Below are 19484 nucleotides of genomic sequence, written 5' to 3' on the forward strand. Positions count from 1 at the left end.
GAGTGAAAGGGAAGGTCTACAAGAGGGTAGTGAGACCAGCTATGTTATATGGGTTGGAGACAGTGGCATTGACAAAAAGGCAGGAGTTTGAGCTGGATGTGGCAGAATTAAAGATGTTAAGATTTGCACTGGGTGTGACGAGGGTGGACAGGATTAGGAAGAAGTATATTAGAGGGTCAGCCCGGGTTGGAAGGTTTGGAGACAAAGCCAGAGAGGCACTGTTACATTGGTTTGGACATGTGCTGAGGAGGGATACTGAGTATATTGGGAAAAAGATGCTAAGGATGAAGCTACCAGGTAACAGGAAAAGAGGAAGGCCTAAGATAAGGTTTATGGATGTGGTGAGAGAGGACATGCAGGTGGTTGGTGTGATAGAGCAAGATGCAGAGGACAGGAAGAAATGGAAACAGGTGATCTGCTGTGGCAACCCCTAACAGGTACAGCCGATAGAAGATGATGATGATCCGAGATCAAGATCACTACTTTAACTTCTTTCTCAAATCACCTCTTAGCATTGGTGACAAATCTCAAGTATAGGTTAGCTTTTAGTCAGGAATGCTGAGCGCATTTTTTTATTTTTATTTAACATTCACTTTTTTTTTTTTTTTTTTTAATTCATATTCACTTACCACTGCAGATAATCTGTTCCCAAAATCCTGATTTTTTACCAGGGAGATTAGCCATTTGAGGCAAAGGAATTGTGGTATCACTTTGGTGAGTGACTTAAAATGCATTTAGGTAACGGAACCCTTGCATTTAGTCTGGTGCTTCTTGTCTCTGCAATAAATGACATACTCTGCACATAACTCATAAATTCTTTTCTCCAAAAAAACATTGACTCTGATGCCCGAGCATGACATATTGCCTGCAGTTTGTTTATTTTCTGTTTAAGTGGGTAAGTGGACTGGTCCGAATACCATTTTCAGCCATGACTCAGTCCCAGTAATATTCATTGATTTTTTTTTTTTTTTTTTTTATCAAAAAAAAAATATCAAAAATTGTACGAGGAGCAGGGCAAAATATAAAGGTAAATCAGGGACGTGTTGCAAAATTAGGAACGGTCATACCTTTCAACCTCTTGGAGCAAGAATACTTGACATGGCCAAAAATAATTGGGGTGGGGGACAAAAGGCAAAATTGGATATGTTATTTCCATTATTAAAGTCCGGGTGACCGGAATTTTTTCCACTGGTATATGATCAATTTGCAATGGGCACGCTGGTTGGGCTAACCAATCAGTGTGCACTTGTTTGTCTTTTGCAATCTTGCATTGTATAATATCGAGTTTGTCATAACACTAAAATATTTGTAGCCTTTTGAATTTTGTCTCATTGATTGCCTAAAACCTTTAATAAAAATCTGCTTTTGAAGCTGCTGTTAACTTCTAGACAGCCTGAAAATGTTATGAAATCTTTGAAGGTGATTTTCAGAAAGAATGTAACATAGTATTACAATTACATTTGATAAAGAGCAGCTGTAATATCATGTTCCTGTTAATGCTGTTTTTCATCAAGACTGTTGTGTCATGGTCAGTCTCATGATCAGTCTATCATTATTCACACCTTCATTTTGTTTGTTACCTTGTTTGTTTTATTGAAACTTCTCTTTTTTTTTTGATTTTTCTACTTCAAGTTAGGGAATAACTTTGTCATTTCTGGATGCAGTGGCCTAGAGCAGAGGCTAGTGTTTTGTTTTTTAGTAATTATTTAAAATATTGACATTTCCATACTTTGAGATTGACTGACATTATTGTAGGTGGATAAAAAGAGGGTCCTTGTTTTGTCAAGTCTACATTGCATCCAGTTCTCCGGTCTCCAGAATGATCAACAGTATCAGGTATGTTTTTCATTATAGTTGCTTGATGACTGAGGTGGGCAGTTGGACTACCTAGTCTGCTTCTTTGATTTTGTGTGTGCGTGCGTGCATACTGTCTAAAATACATATGCACAGACAGCAGTTTTTGTCCTACTTTACATTATGAATGTCTAAGGAGGAACATAATTACAGTTACAGTATTTGAATAGAGCTATTTAATGGAATATTCAGAAGTTAAGTTTTTGCCTGCAGATGATAGTGCAGCATTTGTACAGGTGACTTTCATTAATACACTAGTAGTTTTTGGAGTCGCACAGTTCAGAGGTCCCACTTTTTCCTTCCACTGTAAATGAATTGAAATGGTAGACAGATACATTTTCAAAGGAGTGATGGAAGAATAAGTGTTCTGCCCCAGCTATGCCTGGTGCTTAGTGTATCAGACTGATGATTAGTGAGTGCACCTGTGAGTAGGGGTGCTAGCTATTTAAATGCCCCAAATGGGAGTGTTTATTTTTGAAAACACAATATTTTGCAGGATAAACCATACTCAGCCAGAACAGGACAGTGGAGTTCATATAATATTCAGGTGATTCAGAAACGGTCTTGTATGCAACTATTTGTAGAAAGTTAGGCAATACTATTTTGTCCAGAAATTTTAGGATCATATAAAGTTGCAAGGCAACTAAGACATAAGGCCATTTTATGACTTGCCTCTCTTTTCAAGGAGAGCCAAGCCAGTCATACTGAGTTGAATTTTTGAATACCCATCCAGTTGTCCAACTGTTCACTTTTAAAGACAAACATTGTATCACTGCTTAATTATGAAATTGATTTTGTTCCAGAGAAGGGGTAGGCACTGAGAGACAAATTTGTCACCCTTTCTAATCTTTTATTTGTTTGAGTATATTTAGGTATCCGGCCCTAGTGTTAGCTGGCTGTTTGATTCATTTTTTTACAGCTTACAAAAAGTACTTGTATAAGTTAAAGATGTTAAAGTAAACAACAATCACTGACCCACCCCCCCACATTTAAAATATCCCTGACTATACACTACAGAAAACCTTTAGTGCATATAACGTGTGGTTTATATCACAAAATATTTTATACAAATACTAATAAGAACAGAATTTGTTTTACTTTCTGAAAATTTCCCCTTTTTGTGTCCTTCTACATAGTAATGGTATAAAGTAGGGTATATGCTTGATAGTCCACCCACAAGTTTAACAAAGTCAACAAAAGTCCACTGTCTTTCAGCCACTTTTTCTTGCAAAACCGTATTTCACAAATGTGATGAGATGTTTTATAGTCTTCCATTTATTCACTAATTTCAGAACTGCAGGTCTTCTTCCTCTTCATCTCCATCTCCTAACACCAGTCTCTGGTGCAAGTTCATGGTACTACGTATTCTTCTAGTGAACTCCTGCACTTTTTTACTCTCTCTCAAGCATTTTCTTTTGTAATATTGGAAAACGTTTCACTGGCAAAGTCTCTCTATGACCTTTGCAATGAGAAAAGTGAGAGGCAGAGCCCCCTTCTCCTTGCTGACTCGCTTTTTGTTGGATAAACTTTATTTCCTCCTTAGCTTTTTCTGCATCAAAAAATTACTTGATCCTTTGGGGGAAAAACACTGTGAAGACAGCTGGATACAGCACCTTGAATCTCGCACCTGCCTCTCAACATTCCCTGATTGCTGGGGTAAGTTTGCTTGTCTTCTCCCTGGTGTACAGTGAATAATCATTTTCTTCAAGCACTCTGCTGTCTCCAGCTTTTAATACTTTGCCCTTCTGCCACATTTTTGTCTGGATCAACTCTTTCTGCTGGTATGATTGCATCTTTACTAATATAAGTCTTGGATGCTATTGGCTAGTTTTGGAGCACACATTTGTTGTGCCCTTCCAATTGACAAATTCTGCTGTGCAACACCATATTTGTGCTTTCATAAAAAAAATGCAGTCTGTTCCTTCCAGTTTCTCTGGTTCAGCAGAAAATCTCCAGTTTTCTGTGTGCTTTATCTTTAACTCTGCTATTGATGTTCTTCATCTCACATTGCTGCAGTCCTTACACTTGGGTAGTCCGCTGTCCTCGGTCGGCCCGAATATCAAAGTATAAGGCTGACGTCGGTCAAGGCGCATTTGACTGACATCAGGACGTCAGGGTACAAATGCGCATGACCGACGTCATATCCTCTGTCTTTTTTGCCGCATGGTCCGATGCAGAAGCAGTATTGCAAGTTGGCGTTCTGAAATTTTTCGATTTCGGAGTTTCAGACCGAGTCAAAGTTGGCTAAGTACCCCGTTGGGGAATATTTTAGTTTTTTCTTGCCTCAGTGGTTTACCGGATGTCAGAAAAAGTGAATAATTGTATTTCTTGTGGGAAACAGATACCGCATAGAGACTATCATACTTTATGTATTCCTTGTTTAGGGCCTGAGCACGACGTTGTTGGGTGTCGCTCTTGATTCAATAAGCGCACTATAAAGAGGAGATTAAATTGTGCCAGGTTAGTCTTCGGGAAGCGGTGCAATTATAAAATGCCGTCGGATGCTCCGACGCCCGCTTCTTCGAAGAAGTGCAAGGACAAAGCAGTTAAGCCTAGGCTAGAAGAACCGCCGGTTCTTTAGAGGTGTCGGTGGAGCCGGTGGTTCCACCGGAGGTTTCTTTGGGATCCCAGGGAGAGACTTTGTTATTGCAGGATGTGGCCTCTCAGGAGGCAGGTCAGGGTGATGGGGCTTCTCAGGTTACTATACTCCCCTCCCTGCCTAGGGTGGTTAGGCCCTCTCCTTCTGTTTCCAAGGCTTCTCCCAGAGGCAGGCCAGGTTTAGCTTCAGTTGGTGTCACCCCTAGTTCTTCAGGAACTGTGCCCAAGAAGCATATGCTTAAAATGGCAGAAGATTTGATTACTTTGATAGGGGTTCTTTGCCCCTCCTGATAAGAGACCTAGGGTGGAGCCTGAGCTAGGGAGTTTTGAGCAGGCTTCGGATGTTTCAGAGTCTTGCTGAAGACTTGCAGGAGTACTCACCATATTCTGATTCTGATGTGAATGATTCTACTCCTTCTGCTTCTCCTCCTGAGGATTTTTCTTTTTCAGAAACTCTTCATTCCATGAGGGAGCATTTTAAGTGGGAAGGTCAGGACTTCTCTGATTCCAGGAAAAGGCTTAGGAATTTTTGTTTTACCCCAGCATAGGCCTTTGGCTATACCTCCTGTTTTGGATGTAGTGGAAGATGTTTTATAGAGGCTTCTCTTAATCCTGATTCTCTGCCTCCTGCTCCTGTTAAACCGGATAGGTATTACAGGGTGCCTGAAGCTCATAAGTATCTTTTTAAGAGTCCTAGGGCAGACCCAGAAACTGTTAGCCAGGGGCCTAAAGGTGTTAAGGCTTCTGTTGTCAAGAATCCGGTTCCTGCAGATAAAGAGGCCAGGGCCTTGGATAGATGGGGAAAGAAAGTTTATACTTCTTCCACTCTAGCTATGAGGGCTTTGAATTGCCAGTTTCACATGTTGAAATATCACATTATTACACATTATTATATATTATTATATATATATTCACACAGGAATTGGAATAGAATATTTGTTTTGTTTTTTGTACAATCATTCTGCAGTTCAATTTTTATAATGTTATATGTGGTTTTTAAATGATAGTTATGTTTATTCTGTGGCTATATAACATATAATCAATGAATATATATATGTAAAACATGAATTTATTATGTTTATTTGATTTTTAACAGTATTTATGGATAAATTGTTTAAACAGTATACTTAATTATCACTTAATTAGGTAATTGATTGAACCTGTTGTGTATATAAAAGGGAGGTAGTTAGTGGTGTAGTTATTCTGATGAAGTTCGTCTTGGCGGACGAAACCCGGGTAAATTCTGTTGGATGTGTTTACTGCACGGCGTTGTGTTGGCTGTACCAGTTCGTATGTTTTTAAGAATAAATTCCATTATTGCTGCTGATACGTTGGTGAAAATTCTTCAGCGTGGAACTTTTTTGTAACAGTGAGAATATCTAACCTTTGTACAAGGAGGTACGTGCTATTGTTTACCCAGACCGTGGAACTTCCTGGTCGCCTTTTACCAGTTTGTGCTTTACCTTCGTTCTTGTGTTTACATGGAAGACGAGGCGGTTCCGGCGGACACTGGAGTTATACTCCAGCAAATTAATGCACAACTGAGGGAGCATTCGGCTCTAATCCAAAAATTGTTGGGTAAGAACAGTCATGATAACATCTCAAATATCGATGATTCTCTTGGACTGCCATTGACACAGGCTACACCGCACTCTCCCATTACGGTACAGCAAGGTGAGCTAAACAAACATTCCAGTGGAGAAAATATCAGTAATACGAATAACTCTAATTTTAACATTTGGCGTGAAAACTCTTTTTCGTTCAATATAGCTCAGAATGCATTTCAACCACCACAAATGAAACATCGTGATGCAATGTGTGATATGCTTAAAACCTTTGAAATGAAACTATTTAAATACAAGCGAGTACAATTAGAAAACAGTTATTTGCAGAAAAACATAGACTTACACATGGTCCCCAAAGGATTAAGACTTTGGAAATATCCCCACGGAAGTGAAAATAATGACAACATGCTAGATGAGTTGCATGAACTATTCAATAACACCGGAGTACGAATGATGGAAATCATGATTAAATACAACAATCTAAGAATAGATAATATGCTTAAGGAACTTGATATACTCAACCAAAATATCAGTCAAGATTCCATGTTTGACAGTCATTACGCGAAATATACCACCATCATTAAGGATATTGACTTTAACTGTGGAATTATATATAACAAAAAATGCAATAAGATTACAAGGGACATTAAAAGGTATGAGATTGGCGAAATCTATCCTAAATCTAAAAACAAACACAATAACCATGGTGATGAGAAACAAATAGAACGTACACGACAAAGACAGGAAGTGTATGACATCACTTCCGACAATGAGAAATTGCAACAACATGGCCCCCATGAACAGAATATGTACAATACAGAAGGAATAAGATGCTCGGAAAGACTTCTCAACCGTGGAAATAAGCATGCTGATGATGAATACAGAAATACGGGAGCAAGACCAAAAAGAGGTTTTTTATCGGCAAACAATGCGAAAGCTGGATGGAAGAGTCGGAAATGAGAAATCCATCCGTACATCGTATTTACACCAACACGCTTACTTCTATGGACATGGACAATGTTACCGCTGTACCAACTGCGGATTTACATCAACAAAATATGGTACAAGATTCGTTACAGTACAACCAGGGAATTTGTGAACAAGGTTTGGGACATACTTATGTTATAGATGTATCACAATCCCATATACAACAAGTACTCAATTTTAATGATATTGTTGGGGAAGGTCAATTATATTATGACAATGTTAAGCAACTTGATAATAGAGTGAATCATACATATAATGACGACCCAGTATCTATAGTACGTGATATGGTACCCAGTTCACATACACAGATGGGGCATGCTTGCTTTAATCATTGTATGGAAATCAGTGATGCTACTAGTGACGTAACAAAGCAGAATTACATTATAAATATGTGTGACTATGTAAATGAGAATATAACCGAAGAATTACTAATTGTAAATAATCTTCATGGTGACACACAATCAGAATCAAGTACAATACGACAGGATGATCGAGCATTATTAGATTTGACCATATATGATTACCCTGACATTATTCATCTTTCCCCCAATGTATCGAATAGTCATATAGAAAAAACAGTTGATACTATGATTAATGATGGTATGAGTGGTAATAATATCAATTTTTCAAATGATGACATGTTGAATAACTATGAAATTAATATTCCTATCAACTTTCATATTGATTTAAATATTGACAATTATTTGGATAAAGACAATATATGTATATCAGATAATAATTTTGAATCAATTGATAGAGAACCTTTAAGCAACCCAAATATAATTACCAACACCCATGGAGACTATAAAATATTTAACTATTCTAAACATGTATTCCTTAGTAAACATGCTAACTTATTATCGCGAGGATATAATTTTGTACCCTGTCGTAAGGGGAGATTAGTTAATTCAATTATTAACTTGAAAATATTTAGTAGAAAATTAAATCTGAAACTATTTTTTGACAGTAGTGTACAGGACAATAGGAACAAAAATATAGGAATTGATTTGAGTAAACCCAGCATCTTTAACCCCCCTATGAACGATAAAATAATTATATTTGAAAAACGGGCTGAAATGGATATTAGGGAATTTTTTAAACAATACAAAACTCCTATACATAGTAATATGACTGAAAGTGATGAAGAAATATTCAAAGATATATTAAACATAAAAGATATTAGAATAATGAGGCCTGATAAAGGTAGTGGAGTTGTTATAACTGATAAAGGGGATTATGTATCTTACATGACCACCATGTTATTAGGTACATCCTATTCTGAAATAAGTCTAAATGAAATTAATATCGCTCATAAAAGAATTGATAATTTATTGGAAGACATGTTAATGCAGGGTGAAATAACGGAAGATGAACATAAATATTTAACTAATGACTATCCGGTCATTAGCGGAATATTTGGCATACCAAAAATCCACAAGGGTCTAAATAATTTACAATTTAGACCTATAGTGGATGGGAAGAGAAACAAAACATGTTTTATTAGTCAATACCTAGATAATCATTTCAAACTGAGTATGACCAAATTTACATACATCACAAGAGACTCTTGGGACTTTCTTAATATGATGAATCAAGTTAAAATGAAGGAAGGAGATATCATGGTAACTATAGATGTATGTAATCTCTTTACATCTATACCACATGATATAGGTTTAATCTGGCTGGAAGAACAGCTTTTTGAGTCTAAAATATTTGACCAAACAAAAATTAACACCCTGATTAGTCTAATGGAAATTGTACTTCACAATAATTATTTGTATTATGAAGGGAATTATTATAAACAAACTGATGGAGTTGCAATGGGGGCAGCATGTGCCCCCATGTATGCTAACTTAATAATGACATACTGGGAGTATAATTATATATTCAACAGTCCATTCAAAAAATACATCAAAATATATACTAGATATTTGGACGATATCTTTATAATATGGGACAACGATGAAACAACATTAAAAATATTCCTTGAATATATAAATCAAAATGTTCGATTCTTGAAATTTACACATCATATTGGTTACGAAAATATATCATATTTGGATGTGGAACTAACTTTTGACAAAAATAGGGGACAGTTAAAATCAAATATTCACAGAAAATCGACATTTTCCAATTCCTATCTTCACTATGACAGCTGGCACCCTGACCATCAAAAGAAGGGAGTTGTAAAGGGTCAGATGGTCAGGGCAGCCAGGATGATTAGTGAAGAAGGGGAATTCAACGATGAGTTGGAGTTTATGCAAAGTATGTTTTTAAATAGGGGTTATCCCAAAATATTATGTGAAACAATTAAACAAGAAGTAAAAATCAAGAGAAAGGTAGGAATATATCAAGCCATATTACGTTATGGCTATGATAAAGATATAAGTAAAACTCAATATGAAAGTAAGGACCAGATACCCCTATACATTTCTGTGTTTGATGACTGTACTCTAATAATAAAGAACATTATTATAAGAAATTGGAACCTACTTATCAATGATCATATGATAGCACAAATATTTCAAGGACCAATTAAGTTTGTATATAAAAAGGATACATCTTTCAAGGAATATTTTGAACATAATATGGAAGTACAGCAATATAAAACCCATAGACCAATAGGAAATTTCAGATGTGAAAGATGTACAACATGCAAATATATACATGATACACAGGATAAAATTAAAATCAATTTTAATAACATCAAAATTAAAGGGCATTTCAACTGCCATACTTCAAATGTCATTTATGTAGCACTTTGTCAACAATGTAGAGCCTTTTATATAGGCAAAACAAGTAGGAAGTTCAGGAGCAGAATAAAAGAACATGTTTTGGATATAAAGCACATGAAAACTACAAACGCCCTAGCGAGACATATTCAATTACATGCTGATCATAGATTTAAATTTTGCATCATTGATCATTTATTAAATGATGCACAAGGAAGGAATACAAAATTTGATTTGGACATACAGGAGCTAAAATGGCAGATTCTTTTGAATGCCCATAATTGGCCGGGACTTAATGAATATTGTACAATCAAACCTATCCTTATGAAAAATCATATTAAGGGTAGGTGCTGATTCAGTCTTTGCACACTACCGATTTCATTAACTTCACATTCAAAACATAGTTACAAAAATAAGTTTAAAATAACTTTAAAAATAATTTCTACTATGAGGGAAGTGTAATACATACATGAGCAATTTATATTTATCTATGTACAATAGCTTGAAAAATATGTATATTTACTCACAACTCTAAGAGCAATTAATATACCATTATAATTCATTTATATAATTAAACAAAAAAGTATATATACACTAAAAATATTCATATGTATATATTAGGGTGAAGTGTTTATAGGAGATATTGTATATCAATTTATGATGTTATATATATATATATATATACACATTACATCGTTAAGTATATAAATTTTCATATAATTTTTTATATATTTTTTCATATATTCTTTTATATATTTTTTCATACATATATATATATTTTTTTTTTCATTTTTTTTCATGTAATTTTACACATTATTATATATTATTATATATATATTCACACAGGAATTGGAATAGAATATTTGTTTTGTTTTTTGTACAATCATTCTGCAGTTCAATTTTTATAATGTTATATGTGGTTTTTAAATGATAGTTATGTTTATTCTGTGGATATATAACATATAATCAATGAATATATATATGTAAAACATGAATTTATTATGTTTATTTGATTTTTAACAGTATTTATGGATAAATTGTTTAAACAGTATACTTAATTATCACTTAATTAGGTAATTGATTGAACCTGTTGTGTATATAAAAGGGAGGTAGTTAGTGGTGTAGTTATTCTGATGAAGTTCGTCTTAAACCCGGGTAAATTCTGTTGGATGTGTTTACTGCACGGCGTTGTGTTGGCTGTACCAGTTCGTATGTTTTTAAGAATAAATTCCATTATTGCTGCAGATACGTTGGTGAAAATTCTTCAGCGTGGAACTTTTTTGTAACAGTGAGAATATCTAACCTTTGTACAAGGAGGTACGTGCTATTGCTGTGGTTTACCCAGACCGTGGAACTTCCTGGTCGCCTTTTCTCAAGGAGGCTTACCTTCATGTTCCTATCAGACTAAGTTGCAGGAAGTATCTGCGTTTTCGAGCTGGGACTTCACTATCAGTTCTCTGCATTGCCCTTTGGCTTATCTACTGCGCCCAGAGTGTTCACGAAAGTTCTGGCTCCAGTGATAGCTTTCTTCAGGCTAAAAGGAATACAGATCTATCCTTATTTGGACGATTGCCTGATTCTGGCTCAAGGAAGGGACGAGCTTCTTCATCATTTGGAATATGTGATAGCAGTGCTAAGATGCCTGGGGTATTCTGTGAACGAAATAAAGTCCAGTCTAGTACCCTCTCAGGGCATGTGCTTTCTGGGTGTAAGACTGAATACAGCATCCCAGATGGCCTTTTGACCCCGAACAAACAAAAGAATCTTTCCCTTTACTTCCATCAACTATCTCATCAGTCCGGGCTGACTGCAAGGACAGTCCTTCAAGCCTTAGGGTTCATGGCATCTTGTATTCTGGTGCTTCCCAATGCCAAACTGCATATGAGGAAGCTGCAATGGTATCTCAAAATGTATGGACACAGCACTGCCAGGATCTGGACACTGTCATTCAAATAATACCTTGCATTCAAAAGGAATTTTTGTGGTGGGCTCAGGAATGTCACCTAAACAAGGGACTCTCTGTGACCCGGCCAGAGGCGAGTCAGATTTTAACGACAGATGCCTCAGACAAAGCTTGGGGAGCTCATCTAAATGGAAAGTGGATACAAGACAAGTGGCCTGCCAGACTACAACATCTACATATCAACTTGAAGGAGATGTTAGCAGTCCAGTTTGCATTAATAGCTTTCAAGGATTTACTTCTTCCAGGGCAGGTGTTGATTCTAACAGACAACACAACTGTCATGTGGTACATCAACAAGCAAGGGAACACATTCTTATCCTCTATGCAGGCAAGCAATGATTTTGTGGGAGACTGCTCTCAGTTTACAGCTCAATCTTCAGGCAAGGTTTCTGCCGGAGCACAGAACTCCTTAGCAGATGTGTTGAGCAGACAATTATGGATCCCCACGAGTGGAAATTGGATCCTCATGTATTTCAGAAATTGACAGTGTCATGGGGAACTCCAGACATAGATCTGTTCACTTCTCCACTAAACCATCAGCTGCCAAAGTTTTGCAAAAGGTTTCATCCCACAGCTTGGAGAGTGGATGCTCTTTCTTTCAATTGGAGCAATCTTCATGTGTATGCCTTTCCACCTCTGCCTCTCCTCCCAAAGGTACTTCTAAAGGTCAGACAGGACAAGCCAAGGATGATTTTAATAGCTCCAGATTGGCCTCGACAGCACTGGTACCCATTACTGAGAAGTCTGGTACGGAAGCCTCCATGGCCTTTGCCTTCGATTCCACACCTGTTGTCCCAGGAGGACAGTCATTTGCTCAATGTCAAACTTCACTCTCTTCACCTAACAGCCTGGCATATTCTGTTTTAAACCATAGAGGGTCTCAACTTCCACAACAAGTTTTGAATGTGATTTTGGAAGCTAGAAGGCCTAGTACAAGGAAAGTGTACGCAGATAAATGGAAGAGATTTTTATTTTGGAGTGCAGCAAAGGATTTTGATGTTTCTGAGCCTAATTTAAGTGTGGCTCTTCAATATCTTACTGAGTTACTGGACAAAGGTTTGTCCTTCTCTTCTATTAAGGTTCATGCTGCAGCAATTTCAGCTCACTATGACTGTGACCCACCATTGTTTTCTCATCCTTTGTTCAAGCAATTTCTTAGAGGGGCAAAGAATATAAGACCCCCACGTAGAGCTCCTACTCCTGCTTGGGATCTCAATTTTGTGTTGGAGAAACTCACTCTACAACCTTTTGAGCCTGCAGCTACTACTGAGTTGAAATATTTATCATGGAAGACTGCCTTTTGTTGGCCATTACCTCTGCAAGAAGGGTTTCTGAATTGCAGGCCCTTATGGCGGTTAAGCCTTTCTTAATTTTCCATAAGGATAGGGTATCTTTACGTACTAATCCTTCCTTTATGCCTAAAGTGGTTTCTAGTGTGGCTTTAAACCAAACTATTCATTTGCCTACTTTTTATGCAAATCCCCAAAATAAAGGGGAAAAGATTTTGCACACTTTAGATGTACACAGGCAGTTGCGATATTATTTGGACAGAACTAAAGGGTTCAGGCAGTCTCAGCAGTTATTTGTTTCTTTTGCTTTGAGTTCTCAGGGCAAGCCTGTGTCAAAACAAACTATTTCTAAGTGGATTGGGTTTTGCATTGCTTTCTGTTATTCCCATCATGGCAAGGAGCTTCCAGCTGGGATTAGGCCTCATTCCACTAGGGCTACTGCCACTTCGACAGCTTTTGAGGGGTGGCAACCAAGGATATTTTGGAGGCAGCTACTTGGAGTTCAGTGCATACTTTCTCTAGGCATTATCACCTACCACTTTACTCTAAATCCAGGGCTGGTTTTGCCACTGCTGTTTTGCAGGGCATTTTGGCAGCTCCTGCTTCCTTATAGTTTGGCCATCCTCCCTTACCTCTGCTTTGGGATTCTACCCAAGTGTAAGGACTGCAGCAATGTGAGATGAAGAACATAGTACAGTTTTGTACCTACCATAAATGTAGATGTTCAAGATCCACATTGCTGCAGTCCAATTTAACCTCCCTCCTTCCCCTCTGTAGTTAGAGGTGGTTGTGTGGGTTGGGTTGTAAATATTGTGTATATTGTATATATTGTACATATAATTAGTGCAAGGGTGGTTGGTTGTTTGTTTGCTGTCTTTTGGTTTTGACCTTTATTTTTAGGGTCTTCTGACATCTGGGGCAAGAAAAGACTGAGGATATGACGTCGGTCATGCGCATTTGTACCCTGACGTCCTGATGTCAGTCAAATGCGCCTTGACCGACGTCAGCCTTATACTTGGGCCGACCGAGGACAGCGGACTACCCAAGTGTAAGGACTGCAGCAATGTGGATCTTCGAACATCTACATTTATGGTAGGTACAAAACTGTACTTTTTATACAGTTCTTCTTGAGAAACCTCCTATTCAGACAGCCTTTTCTTCATGTCATCGTCTGATTTTTGCAGTTTTATCCATTCATCTGAGTGGCTAGTTACAGCTTCTTCTATTTTTCCAGACTTTTATTGTTTGAATGTTTCATTTATTTTAATAATCTCTGATTTACATTTGATATATTTGTTCTCTGAATTACTGGAAGACATCTCTTGAATCACAGCTGAAGCTTGTACTACTTTTTGTTGAACAGCTTCAGAATCCTTCCCAGACGATATTTTCTCTTTTCCTTTTCTGGTTGATTTTCTTTCAGGTTTTTCCAAATTTCTTCTTTGCTGGCATTCGGGTAGTGTATTTACTAACCAGTAACTGAATTTTACGAAAAAAGAAAGAAATGGCACTCCTTTTTCTTTCTCAGTTTCCGGTTTTCACATCAGGAGAGCTGAAGTTAAGCTGTTAAGTGTGCAGCCACCTTGGAAGTCTCATTATAAGCTCCTTTTTAAGCCAGAATGCATATCGCAGGAAATCTTAAAGTGGAAATGGCCTTCACATACTTCAAAAAAGACAATATATTACAGTGGTAAGTTGTACAAACAAAAGAATGATTGTGAATGTTTGGAATCTGGCGTTTACAGTCCCTCTTAGCAAGGCAGTGGGGAGATTAATGTTTTAGTGATGGTCCTCATCTTAACTTTAGCCTTCTGGATATTGCAGTCTTTTAGGAGATTGTTTTCAGCTGTGACATCTGTATGTCTAATAAATCAGTAAGTATTCAAACATCTTGAAGGCATTTGTGGGGGATTTTGTAGTGGGATTCTGATCTTTTTTTCTCCTAGTGCTCCACTTCTTTGTTATCTGAAAACAAAAATTGCTTAAGTAATAAGAGTCAAGTATATTTGCCTTCCTTGCTGTGCCTCTAATTCAGATTGAATTCTTGAACACCATGTGATGCAAAACTCACGATTTTGATATTTTCTCTCCAGTGCAGTCTGACATTCTGTGCTTCACTAGACTTTTAATATGGAAGTCAGGGTTTTGTTTTTCTATTAGTTGTACCTTTTCCTCTGGAGTAATTAACTTATTGCTCTCATTTGGAAAAATGGATGATCTAATGGTAAGTCTTCTCAAGTCAGAATTATTCTAGGGTTGCTTAAAGTAATGCTTTTCAGTAATAAGTTGCCCCCCATATGATTTTTCTAGTGTACTCCACAGGGCTTTTGTACCCTGTCTTTCTACATTAGAGTTGACAGCACGATTATTGTGCTAGTAACCTATTCAATGAACTGTTAGGCTCATCTCTTTTCTTCCTTTTTTTTTTTCCAGTGTTGCTGACACAAAAGAGAATTGATCTCTTCCTAAGCTTTTCTGTCTTGATTATTGAGTCAGTTTTGTGGCTCAGCCAGTCCTCAGTAAGGGTGGGTTTGATGGCTGTCCAACTTCCATGACTTTTTAAGCTTTGCTTAAAGTTTGTAAAGGCTTTTTAAGGGTTGCTTCCTTATTGAAACAATGTAATTGAAAACTAGCTCAATCTTGACACATTTACTTTTGTTTTGGGAACACTCAAAGTACCTTCATGTAAATCTGACTGCTTGGCTGAGTGCAAGTTTTTGTTGTGGCAAACTCTTTAGAAGTTATTTCTTCCAAGTATATCTGTGAACTACAGGCATCATTAGTATCTTCCCCCTTAATTGGTACTTGACAGGGAGAGAATGGTGCCCTTATCAACATTGTCATTCTTCATACTTGAAGTGTTGATGGAAATCAATCTGAGTCCATGTATTCACCTTCTGATCTGTTCACCAACAGTGTACCAAGCTGGGAAAACATTTTCTGTACACTGTGGAAGCCTATATGCAGCTTGGCTACCTCTATCAATAGAACACAATAGTTCAGGAATTATGGTCAGTTGTATGTATTCTGTTATCAAAGAAAGGGATAACTAAAAAGAAAGGAAAGTAAATAACTAGTCAAGGTCTTTGTAAGATGCCTTTGAACAGAGTTTTTTTTTTTTTTTTTTTTTTTTTAAGATATTTTATTGCAGTAGTGACTAGTCTTTTTTCAGTGTCTCCATGGGGAAACACTTTATAACCGCGAATTACTGAAATGTCGAATTTCAGTATCTCGAGACTATAAAGCCGAATGTTAAAAATAGCGAAAGGTCATAATCGCGAACTCGAATATATGTTGAATTCGCGGTTATGACCTTACGCTGCGTAATGTCCAGGATTGTGTTTTGATGGTGCACAGTGCCGTGTGTGGATGTAGGTGTTATGTCAGGTAAGTGTTTTCTAAGGGTTTTGAGTGGGAGTTAGAGTGTGTGTGAGTGTGCTGATGTGTTTGATGTGTGTGTGAGGGGTCGGAGAATGTGCGTGTGTGAGTTGGCTTTTGTTTTGTGTTTGTGCGATCTCGGAGTTGGTATATATAAGTGGGGGTGGGGCACAGCCCCCATGGGGGTGCAGGGGCTTGCCCCCTTCTTATGTGTGTATGAGTTGTGTATGTGTGTAGTTGTTTGTTTATGTTGTGATGTGGGTGTTGTGGTGTATGTATGGTATAGTCTGTGCGGTGTTTTCGGTGTTGTGAATTTCACGGTTTTTTTTGTGTCTGTGTTTTGTGGATTCTGTTTTATAGTCTCAAGATACTGAAATTCGATATTTCAGTATTTCGAGGTTATAAAGTGAATCCCTCCATGGATATTTCCGCTGTTTGGTCTAACCTTTATACCACTGAAACACTAATTTGGGCATGACTTCTTTTGCATCATAAATGGGTCATAGGCATGAGGGATATCCACTCAAGAAGATTCTGACAGGGAGTCTCTCCTACATGTCTTGCAGCTAGAATGTTTGAAATCAGATACAGAAGTTTTGTGCCCTCACCATAATGATGGATTTGTTAAAGATGATTTGGCTGCAAGATGCATCACTCCTGCTTTCTTTGTTTTCTGTTTTTAATTAGGCCTTTCTGTAATCTTGCTGAATTCTTATATTTGTACTGTTAGGAGTAAGGTGTTGTTCTTCACCTCTTTTGCATTCTGGTTAGAGGGTAGTTCCTGAACTGTGTAACCCACGGTGGGGTAGGGAATTCCCAAAGAGGTATGATTTTTGTAGCCCGTGGGAAGTTGGAAGTGTTGGCTAATCTCATTACTGGTGCAGGTTGTACTTTTCTTGCAGCCAAAACATCATCATACAGGTTACTAGAAGTAAACAGCATGTGCTTGGTTGTTCTCTTTTACCAAGTGTTATGTTACAAATGTAATTTGTTTTTTGTGGGAAGGGGCATATAAGTAAAGTGAATGTAACTGTGCTGACATGCCTTATTTTTCCTTTTTGGCAATTTAGTAAACCAAACATTTAAATAGCATTTCGTTTGGATGATGTTCTGAATTATCGTATTATCCTCTCTTTTTTTTTTTTTCCCATTTTGTAGGTTCAGAGCATTAGCCCTCACTTCTTGTTCTGCAAAGATGACGAAGTTTGGGTTCCTTCGCCTGTCCTATGAGAAGCAGGACACCCTTCTGAAGATGCTTATTCTGTCCATGGCAGCTGTGCTGTGTAAGTCTGTGACTAGTAAGAGTTGCTGTGGTGCTAATATACTCCTGGGATCACAGTTTATTCCTTTGCACTGGTGTGTGGATACATGTCACCTGAGTCACTTGTAATGTTTATCTTGCGTTAGTGCTGTTCATGACCTGTTCTTTCCTTTGACTTTTCAAAGATAGATGTGATGCTTTATTTTACTCTGCATCCAGAGTTGTGATATATTAATCATTATTTATTTGACTATGGTTTGTTAATTATGTTGTTGCTTGTACGAAGTCCACTTTCTTTGGAAGCCTGAGAAGGAAGTTTCCAGGGAATACGTAATTAGTTAAAACACTTTGTTAGCTTATTTAACAGTGCAGCAGGCATATTACTTTTGCTATATACAGATGCATACACTTCAGTGTGAAGAGGAGAAAAAAAGCACAAAGCTACTAAATGGCAAGTGGATTGCAGAGCAGTTTTCTGAAAGTATATTTGTGTTGCATTTACATAAGCTAAATTTGTATGAAGTCATCTGATGTAAAGTTGCTCAATCTTGCCATTCATTCTTCACTGATGGGATCGGCTCCAACACGGCCGACTAGCAAGCTCAAGCAAGCTCAAAGTTCTTCAGTAGCTCGAGACCCAACCCCTTATCCCACAATGCATTGCTGGAATTAATAATCCAATGGAATGTGTACCAAATCCCCTATTTATATAATATGAAAATCACTAACAGAGAAATGTTTGTATTTCGGCACATTTATACATACATATTTATATTTTTTAAGACATTTTTAAAGAATATTTTGATATTTGATTTTAAATGAGACACTGGTTTCTTAAGAATCAATTTATTTATGTATTTATTTGTTTTTAAGATGAAATGAATGTTTTAACTATTTTAAAGAAAATCAGAAAATGAAAGTGATAACACACTATTATGTTTGAGGTAGTATTGGTGGTTTCAAATAGGAAACTGAGTATGCCATTGGCGTTTTAGTTAATTAGTTTAATATAAATTGGTATCATGATTATTCACTGGTCATCTGATGAAGTCTATGGAATAAGATGAAAACGCATGGTACGATAGTGAATGCATTTATGCTTTTAATATTTTTGTCCTCGTTTGTCCGTGTATGGTGCATGGTGTTGTAGTAAATTTTTAAACAGAATTCGAGTCTTCTGTTTCTGGTTTGGTGCACATTCCATTGGATTATTGGTTACTTTGTGCTTTTCTTCCCTTTCCCAGTAAAATCTTTGCCATCGTCCTTTTGGCCTTGGGCCCTTTCTTACAGTTGTTAGTCAGAGTTACCCTTTTGAGATTTTTGATATTGGATTGCCTTTTTGGGCTGTGTGTACTGTGTGTAGTTAGTTAAAGTAAAGAGGAAATCTAACTTATAGTTAAATAGTGTGTTTCCTTTAGCATTGGAGTTTGTGAATAGTACTGTGTCTGAAGAGAAGGAAAAACATCCAAAGTCTGGGTTTAAAAAATGCCCAGACTGCGGACAGAAGATGTCCGTTATGGATGCCCATGTGCAGTGTGTTTACTGTTTGGGTGAGGTGCACCTGCAAGAGTCATGCAATATCTGCCACTCCTTTTCTACTAGAGTGCTTGCAGAAAGGAAGAGGAAGTTTAATTGATAGGGGTATTATCAAACACCCTTTTCAGAGGCATTGTCTGACCAGGATGGGGCCAGCAAATCGTCCATATCTTCCTCAGAATCCAGGACAAAGAAATGAAAAGAGACAGTGTTGTGACTTTGGCTGCACTGACTTTGGAGCCGACAGTCTGTTATTTTCGGAACCGGGACACTGCTCTGGAACCAGTTGCCAAAAAACCTCCATTTGTACTACCCCAATCG

The 19484-nt window shown here is 37.3% G+C and overlaps 1 protein-coding gene across 1 annotated transcript in view; it reads left to right on the top strand.

Moving 5' to 3' along the window:
• The window catches only part of STT3A (STT3 oligosaccharyltransferase complex catalytic subunit A), a 696810-nt gene that overhangs the window by 27987 nt on the left and 649339 nt on the right, over window positions 1–19484 (top strand). The window contains exon 2 of the mRNA XM_044075147.1: window positions 17525–17649. Within this exon, the coding sequence (XP_043931082.1) occupies window positions 17562–17649 (88 nt within the window). The 5' untranslated portion in view covers window positions 17525–17561. The remainder of the gene's footprint in view (window positions 1–17524; window positions 17650–19484) is intronic.

This window comes from Protopterus annectens, chromosome 6.part0, assembly GCF_019279795.1.
Source record: "Protopterus annectens isolate FY-2018-M chromosome 6.part0, PAN1.0, whole genome shotgun sequence".
Lineage (NCBI taxonomy): Eukaryota > Metazoa > Chordata > Ceratodontiformes > Protopteridae > Protopterus > Protopterus annectens.